The sequence below is a fragment of the Chelonia mydas genome, chromosome 24 (genome assembly GCF_015237465.2).
Source record: "Chelonia mydas isolate rCheMyd1 chromosome 24, rCheMyd1.pri.v2, whole genome shotgun sequence".
NCBI classification, from domain to species: domain Eukaryota; kingdom Metazoa; phylum Chordata; order Testudines; family Cheloniidae; genus Chelonia; species Chelonia mydas.
In genome coordinates, this window is record NC_051264.2 from 16,835,070 (window position 1) to 16,844,306 (window position 9,237).

Consider the following 9,237-nt stretch of genomic DNA (forward strand, 5'->3'; position numbering starts at 1 on the left):
GAGCTCAGTCAGTTCAGCTGATCAGAGGACACGTCTACATGGGGAAGGCTGCACCGATGCAGCTGCGGTGCTGTCGCGGCTCGGTGAAGACGCTGTCTGTGCTGACTCGAGAGCTTCTCCCATCGGCGTCGTTAATCCACCCCCCGAGAGGCGGGAGCGGTGCTGATGGGAGAAGCGTCGTCTACACCAGGCGTTAGGTCAGTGTAACAGCGTCACCCGGGGGTGGAGGGTGGAGGGTTCCACACCCCCGAGCGATGTAGTTGTAGCAACTTCCGTTACTAGTGTAGACCCAGCAAAAGGGAAGGGGACGGGGTGACTCGATTGCCAGTTTCTGACCCACACCTGACTTGCACGTGTGCTGCCATCTACTGGCCAGGTGCTTTTACTGCCATCGTCAGCCCTGAGCCTTTGGATACCAGTCTGTAGCAGTGGGTCCCAACCAGGGGTACGTGTACCACCAGGGGTACACAGAGATCTTCCGTGGGGTACATCCACTCACCTAGATATTTGCCTAGCTTTACAACAAGGTACAGAAAAAGCACTAGCATAGTCAGCACAAACTAAAATTTCAAACAATGTCTTCTTTCTACTGCTCTACATACTGTCCACTAAAATGTAAGTACAATCTTTTTATCCCAATTTATTTATTTTATACTTATATCATAAAATGAGAAAGTAAACTATTTATCAGTACTAGTGCGCCGTGACACTGGTATATTTGTGTCTGATTTTGTAAACAAGTCATTTTTAAGTGAGGAGAAACTTGGGGGGACACAAGACAAATGAGAATCCAGAAAGGGGTACACTAGTCTGGAAAGGTTGGAAGCCTTAATCTATAGGGTCTTTTCCCGCTGAGATGTGGCCACCACTGGGGTGGGGCATAGGGGCTGTTTATACAAGTGACAGGGAGGAATTCGAGGGCGGGGGGGTTGCTGTGGGGAGTGGGGTGGGGTCAGGGTTGCTAGAACAATTTGTATAGTGGGGGTGCTGAGAGCCACTGAATCAAACTGTAAACCCGGTGTACGATGGGAACCACTTTAAGCAAGACGATGTGGCACCGATGGGGAGGGGAAGGGAGAGATGTGCAGAGGCTGCTTTGGGGACCAAGGTGTGGAAGTCGGAAAGGATCTGGGTAGGCTGCTATGGGGAGCGGGTTGGAATCTGGGGGGGCTGCTGTGGGGGGTGGATTGGGTGCAGGAAGGAACCTGGGGCAGGGGATGGGGGGGCAGAGACTGATCTGTGGGGGAGGGAGGGCATTGTGGATTTCACCGTAGCATTGAAGCTGGAAGGTTTAATCTCACTTTCTTACACACCACCTGCAGCTCCCACCCCCCATCCCCATGGACTCTGTCTGAGGGCAGGAAACTGTATTCTCAGAGTAGGGGGGAGAGCACGGGTGGTGGGCAGTTCAGTCGGGATGGGAGATGATCACAAAGTGGAGTCTGCAAAACCTCTGAGGAAACCAGCTCCACACAAGCCTCAAACAGCTCAGCTCAGCTCTCAGGCCTCTCGTGACAAAGAATCTGTGATCCCATCTGAAGAGACGGTTGCCCACATCCGGGGCACCCACAACTTGAGCAGGAGCTGAGCGGCAGCCACATCATTGCAAAAATTCAGGCCATTCACACTTGGAGAACCAGCAGACCAAGCTTGGGCCCCTGAAGTGCCACTGGGTCGGGAGTGATTAGTGAGTGGGTCCTGCCACCCTTCTCCCCCGGTCAACCCCTGAAAGTCCTAGAGAGACCTTGACAGGTGGCGAGTGGATCATGAATCTCTCTCTTCGTTGGCTGTGAGCCACATGACATAGTGTCTGCTGTACAATTGGCTGCTGGATTGGTTGGACGCTGGAGAACAGCCAGCAACGTAATGAAGGGTGAAAGATGCATGAATTTTGGCAAGGAATATCAGGATTCATTGAGACATTGGTTTTAAAAGCCACTGTGACGGGATTCCTGGCATGCAAGCTGGACTGTGGGACCACTGAACCCTCTGTCCCACCCACCTGGAATGTTCCTCTCACATTGTGATGCTGTGTCAAGTTACAAACCTCTGGCAGGTCCTGCACTTACATAGCCATCCTCATTCAGGGACACACCCGGCTGAGTTACATGAATGCTTCTCCCAGCCACACATGAACCATCAATACAGAGGCTCCAGTCAATTACCCCAGGCTCCCTGGCCTTGCAGCCCAGAAATGTACCATCCTGCATTGTTCAGAAGCCTGGCCAGTGTAAGTTCATTACCCAGTCCACCCCTCCCTCAATGTGGAGAGGACACGCACCAGCCTTTGTCAACTGCGCTGAGATGTCCCAAGCACTTCAACCAAACACACAGTTTTAGGTAGAATAATAAACAGGTTTATTAACTACAGACAGATGGATTTTAAGTGATTATAAGCAGTGAGCGTAGAGATCAAAGCTGGTTACCTAAGAATAAAAGTAAATTCACAGTCTGAGTTCTATAAACTAGACAGGATTTGAATCAAGTCGTGTCTCACCCTGGCAGATGGTACAAGCATGTGACAGATCCTCAATACACAGGCTGGGCTTGTCTTCCAGCCCGATACCAGACTTCCCCAGGTCAAAGTCTATGTACTCCAGATGTGTTTCCAGGTGTTGAGTTGCGGGGGGAGTGAGGCAAAGTGGTGATGTCACTTCCCCTCTTTTATAGTTTCTTCCAACTCCCTGGGAATATATTTCGCTATGACTTGGGTCAAACAGTCTCCATTGTCTCCGTTCTCTCGCTGAGAAATCTCCATTGTATACAGTTCCTGAGATAGTGGATTCTTGGATGGGTGCTGATGAGCCATTAATGCTGTCTGGCTCCTCCATTGTTGTACCTGAAAGGCTGGTTGTGGGTGTTCCCCAACATCACAACTTATTTCACTAATACTCACATAGCAACTCCCCATACAGTGACAGCACATACAATTCAACCAGATATTAATAATCAACAGATCAAGACGTTTTTAATGATACCTCAGAAGGCAGACTTTGTTCATATTTATATGACAGTCATGAATATGGTGGTCCCAGGATGCCGTTTTGAGGTACACAGTGACAGACACACACTTTATTTTAAAGTCCCCAATATTTGAAACAGCTCCTCACTCCATTGGCTTCCAAAACAGAGCTGGATAGTTCTGGTTTTCTGAAATTTTGGCAGAGTTTTGTACTGTCACCAACCCTTACAATTTGGTTGCAGCGTTCACCGTGCTTCTCATTTTCCTCCAAGCCCCAGATCCTGGAATCATATGATTAGGTGGGAATTTGAGCTTTTGTTTCTGTTTTATTTTTTATTTTTTTAGCAAGTTTTAGCAAGTTTTTTAGCAAGTTTCTGTTTCGTTGTTGCAGAGAAAAGCTTGAAACTGCCCCCAAAAATTAGGAGGCAAAAAAGAAGAACCTAAATGTCTTTTTGTTAAAACTCATCTCATGATGTTTTATGAGGCGGCTCATGAGGTTTGAGGCTTGGCAATGAAGACACAGGACTAGGTTTTTAAGGTTGGTTAAGGGAGTTAGATGCCAAATTCTCATTGAAGTCAATAGGAGTTAAGCACCTAACTCACATACGTGCTTTTGAAAATCTCACCCATAGAAGCCTAAATGAATTCAATGACATCATGTAATTGCAGACAGCTAAAAAGTGACAGTTTTTAAAAGTGATTATATACAAATGCTAGAAGTCTAAATAATAAGATGGGTGAACTAGAGTGCCTTTTATTAAAGAGGAGATTGACATCATAGGCATCACAGAAACTTGGTGGAATGAGGATAATCAATGGGACACAGTAACACCAGGGTACAAATTACATCGGAAGGACAGACCAGATTGTGCTGGTGGGGGAGTGGGAATATATGTGAAAAAAGCGTAGAGTCAAATGAAGTAAAAATCTTAAATTAACAAAACTGTAGCAAACAATCTCTGTGGTTAGTAATTCGATGCTCTAATAATAAGAACATAGCAGGGGTGATATACTACCGACCACCTGATCAGGATGGTGATACTGACTGTAAAATGTTCAGGGAAAGTAGAGAGGCTATAAAAATAAAAAACTCAATAATAATGGGGGATTTCAACTATCTCCATATTGACAGGGTACATGTCACTTCAGGACAGGATGCAGAGATAAAGTTTCTTGACACCTTAAATGACAGCTTCCTGGAGAAGCCAGTCCTCGAACCCACAAGAGGAGAGGCAATTCTTGAGTTAGTGCTAAGCAGAGAACAGAATCTAGTCCAAAGAGTGAATATAACTGAACTGCTTGGTAATAGTGACCATAATATAATTAGATTTAACATCCCTGTGGCCAAAGACTGAAAAAGTAATAGCAAAAAATTATTTAAGTAATCAGAACCAGGAAGCCTGCTAAGAAAACAGAGGGGCCACTGGACGTTTGAGATGTTAAAGGAGCACTCAAGGACGATACGGCCATTGCGAAGAAACCAATTGAATTCTTTGCATCAGTCTTCACAGCTGAGCATGTGAGGGAGATTCCCAGAGCTGAGCCAATCATTTTAGGTGAAAGGAACTGTCCCAGGAACAGTCCCAGATTGGGGTGTCATTAGAGGAGGTTTGGGGACAAATTGATAAACTAAACAGTAATAAGTCACCAGGACCAGATGGGATTCACCCAAGAGTTCTGAAGGAACTCAAATGTGAAATTGTAGAACTACTAACGGTGGTATATAAATCAGCTTCTGTACCAAATGAATGGAGGACAGCTAATGTGACACCAGTTTTTTAAAAAGGCTCAACAGGTGGTCCTGGGAGTTACAGGCCGGTAAGCCAGACTTCCGTACCCGGCAAACTGGTTGAAACTATAGTAAAGAACAAAATGGTCAGACTCATAGATGAACGTGATTGGTTTGGGAAGAGTCTGACTCATAAACAATCTGGAAAAGGGGGTAAACAGTGGGCAGGGACGAAATCTGCAGATTATACAAAACTACTCAATATAGTTAAGTCCAAAGCTGACTGTGAAGAGTTACAAAGGGACCTCACAAATCTGGGTGACCAGGCAACAAAATGGCAGATGAAATTCAATGTTAATAAATGCAAAGTAAGGCACATTGGAAACCATCATCCCAACTATACATATACAACGATGGGGTCTAAATTAGCCGTTACCACTCAAAACAGAGATCTTGGAGTGTTTGTGGGCAGTTCTCTGAAAACATCCACTCAATGTGCAGCGGCCATCAAAAAAGCGAACAGAATGTTGGAAATCATTAAGAAAGGGACAGATAAGAAGATTGAAAATATCATATTACCTCTATATAAATCCATCTAAAAAAAGATATATTGGAATTGGAAAAGGTAAAGAAAAGGACAACAGAAATGATGAGGGGTATGGAACGGATTCCGTATTAGGATAGATTAATAAGACTAGGACTTTTTAAACTGGAAAAGAGATGACTAAGAGGGGATATGATTGAGGTCTATAAAATCCTGACGGGTGTGCAGAAAGTAAATAAGGAAGTGTTATTTACTCCTTCTCATAACACAAGGACTAGGGGTCACCAAATGAAATTAGTAGTCACCAGGTTTAAAACAAACAAAAGGAGGTATTTCTTCACACAACGCACAGTCAACTTGTGGAACTTTTTGCCAGAGTATATTGTGAAGGCCAAGACTATAACAGGGTTAAAAAAAGAACTAAATAATTTCTTGGAGGATAGGTCCATCAATGGCTACTAGCCAGGATGGGCAGTGATGGTGTCCCTAGGCTCTGTTTACCAGAAGCTAGGAATGGGTGACAGGGAATGGATCACTTGATGATCCCCTGTTCTGTTCATTCCCCCTGGGGCACCTGGCATTGGCCACTGTCAAAAAACAGGATACTGCGCTGGATGGACCTTTGCTCTTACACAATATGGCCATTCTTATTTTATGTCTCATTGACTCTCAGCAAGGTTCCAAGGGCCTAAACACTTTAAAAAATAGAACTTAGACCCTTTTGAAAATGTTACCCTTTCTTTCATAGATCCATTGATCTTCAAGAAACACAGGGAAGAAGAGCTGGAGCCCCACTGGCAGCAAAAATGACATGATGAGAAAAATAAGGACATGAAGACATAGAAAAGGACATATCGGGGTGAAGGATAGCTCAGCGGTTTGAGCATTGGCCTGCTAAAGCCAGGGTCAGTTACTCTGACCGTTACAAATTTACACCTCCTTTCCAGTCTGAATTTGTCTAGGTTCAACTTCTGTTCACTGGATCATGTTAGACCTTCCTCTGCTAGATTAAGGAGCCCGTTATTAAATATTTGTTCCCCATGTAGGTACTTACAGACTGTGATCAACTCACCCCTTCACCTTCTCTTTGTTAAGCTAAATAGACTGCGCTCCTTGAGTCTCTCACTGTAAGGCAGGTTTTCTAATCCAGAAATCATTCTTGTGGCTCTTCTATGAATAAGGCCAAAAAATTCACTTGCTAAAAAAGACAATTTTGGGATCAAGAGGAAGTTACGTGTCCCAGCGAACAGAATTCTTTCTCCATAGAAATATCAACGGTTCCATCCATTCCCCTATTCAGCCGGCTCCGGCCCTGAGTTGTCGGTGGTTTGAGGGTTGCGTGCACGATGCCGGTACCTCAGAAACTCTTCCTCCATGGTGAGGTAGAAGATGGGGTTGAGGCAGCTGTTGAAATATGACAGGATACAAGCAAAATTGCTTTCTGTGACAAGAAAAGGCAGGGGGTATTTAGGTGAGATCAGCAGGAAGGAGAAGACGTGATATGGCAGCCAGCAGATGAAAAAGGTCGGGATCAAGCCAAGAAGGATCTTGAGTGGCTTGGTGGATTGGATCAGCCTGTTCCTTCTCATCTTGGCAGCTAGAATGATGTAGAAGGTTGGGATTAAGATCAAGGCTAATGGGATCAGAAACCCGACTAGGAACTGCATCACAAAGGCAGCCTTCACCCTCCCTTCATCCAGTGGGACATTCATGTGTATACTGGCCGGTGAGAGCAGGGATTCCCAGAGATCACCATACCGCAAGCTGAACCCAACAGACATGGCCCACAGGCTTATAACAATCATGAAAGCCAGGAGGGGTGTGCGGTGGTTCCGGGTCCACTCAGGGCGCGCCACGAGGATGCAGCGATCGACACTGAGGGCCGTGAGGAGGAAGGCGCTGGAGAACATGTGGAGCGAGATAACGGTGTTGTTCAGTATCTTGGCCTGGTCTAAGTTCAGGATGAAGATGAATCTGATTGGCAGGAAGACGATAAAGAGGAAATCGGCCACGGCCCGGTTCAGGAACCACACGGCGCTGGCCGTCCTCCCTGTACGGCAGCTGGTGACAAAGACGACGTACCCGTTCAACGGCAGCCCGGTGAAGAAGGCCACGGCACTCAGCACCAGAGAGAGGATTGGGAACACCATTCTCAGAGGAGTTACCGTCACAATATCCCCTCCTTCTCCTCAGGGCTTGGTGGGGGCAGCGCAGACGTTGTACTGAGCAAAGGAAGGAAGACCAATGTAACGGGCTCCAGGAGAGGACAAGGACAGAGCAAGACACCTGCAGAGCTTATATACTCCCCCAGTCCTGAGCTGAACTCAGACAGGATCAAATATTTTTAGGCCAATGGTACCAATGGTTCAAACACCTTAGAAGCGTAGAGCCAGAGGGCTAGAAGAGGACCCCAAGGGTCATCTAATCTATTCCCCTGCCAAGATGCAGGACTTGTGTCTATTCTCTGCCCGAACATTTTTGTTTTAACATAATATCGGTTTTTTTGACTAAACGAAATATTAAAAAAAAATCCAGCTTCTTTCTGAAAAGTTGGATTTCTAGGAAAGGGGCAGTGGACAATTAGGGTGGTGGTGGACCAGAATTCAGAGACGGAGAAAGGAGAGACCCCTTCCCCCCGTCTTGGTTTAAAAAAAAAATTAATGAATGATCGTTTCCCCCCTTTCTTTTGAAATAATGGAATTTTTTAAAGTGATTCTTCCCCCTCGCCCCCTTCATTTTGAAGCAGAGTTTTTGTGTGGTTTGGGCCTTTTTAGGAGGGTGAGTTAGTGAAGCCGGGTGGGCAAAATCCCAACCGAAAGAACCCCTCCCTGTAAAAACCTCAAGTGATGGAGAGCGGCTTTCAAGGAGGAGAAAAGTAATATTGAAACAACAACGACAAAAAAAGCAACCCGGCAAAACACAAGAGGAAGAAGAGACCAGTCACAAGCCAAAAGGAAGGATATTGCAAGAGTCTATTTTAGTCTTTAGACGGGGAGTCAGGATGATTGGGTCCCATTCCAGACTCTGCTTGGGGAGGTTGGAGAAGTCATGTCATGGCCCCGTGACTCAGTTTACCCTCCAAACAGTCGTCTGTTCAGAGTGTGAGCTTATTGTGCCCAGGCTTGTTTCACCCTTTGGGTCTGTGCAGTGCCTGGCACGATGGGGCCCCCGATCTCAGTCAGTGTCTGTGCACTGCCTGCTGTGATGGGGCCCCCGACCTTGGTTGGGGTCTGTTCAGCACCCAGAACGATGGGGGACCCTGACCTCTGACAACAGGACCCACAAATAATTTCAACTGGCGCTATGCGGAGCAGATGAGGAGAGGGGATGGGGGCAGCAGGAAGAGGGGAGATCCAGGAGCTAGTGGGGGTGGGGGTAGAATGAGATCCAATGGGACAGCTGAAGGGTTTACCTCATTTCCTTACCCGTGATTTGGGGGCACGCAGTGTCCCAGAGTCAACCCCTGTCCTAGGTCTCCAACGTGATGCCTGCAGCTCGCCCAGACTGGCTTAGCCCGGAGCAGGGAGCTGTTCATGGGTGGATATATCTGAAAGGGGGGGACAATGGGTGGAGCTCACAGGACATGGCTGGGTCCAATCACATCTGTAAAGCCTGGAAGGCCTCTGACACCCACTGCTGCATGCAGACATCCCGAGAACCACAAGCTCCCCCCTGCTGGACCCTAGCCAGGTGTTTGCATTCGGCTGTCCACATCCGGGGGCGGATGGTGGGGCCCCAGCAGAGAGCAGGGGCTGAGACAGCCACTTCCAGCTGAGTCCCCCTGGCGAGCTTCCAGGAGCAGAGACGCCAGCTGGGACACTGCCCTCCAGCCCCTCCTGGCCGGGGAAAGTGAATAGAGACCCACTGGTGGTGGGACGCGGGAGATTCTCAGCCCTGCCTTTGCTGCAGGGACCCCACCCCTCAGCCTGGGACACGATATAGGCAAGGCAACGCTAAGGAAACCCTCGCTCTGTGCTAGAGACCACACAAACCACAGCCCAG

The 9,237-nt window shown here is 47.2% G+C and overlaps 1 protein-coding gene across 1 annotated transcript; it reads right to left on the reverse strand.

Moving 5' to 3' along the window:
• Positions 1 to 4,727: 4,727 nt before the first annotated feature.
• LOC102935356 (chemokine-like receptor 1) lies at positions 4,728 to 8,751 on the reverse strand. The gene is made up of 2 exons (XM_043535196.1): positions 8,661 to 8,751; positions 4,728 to 7,457 (listed from the first exon to the last, which is right to left on the reverse strand). The coding sequence occupies exon 2, from the start codon at positions 7,383 to 7,385 to the stop codon at positions 6,528 to 6,530; it is 858 nt and encodes a 285-aa protein (XP_043391131.1). The 5' UTR covers positions 7,386 to 7,457; positions 8,661 to 8,751; the 3' UTR covers positions 4,728 to 6,527.
• Positions 8,752 to 9,237: the final 486 nt, after the last annotated feature.

Coding starts and splice junctions, on each gene's coding strand:
- LOC102935356 (XM_043535196.1), bottom strand. CDS start 7,385: ATGGTGTTCCCAATCCTCTCTCTGGTGCTGAGTGCCGTGGCCTTCTTC.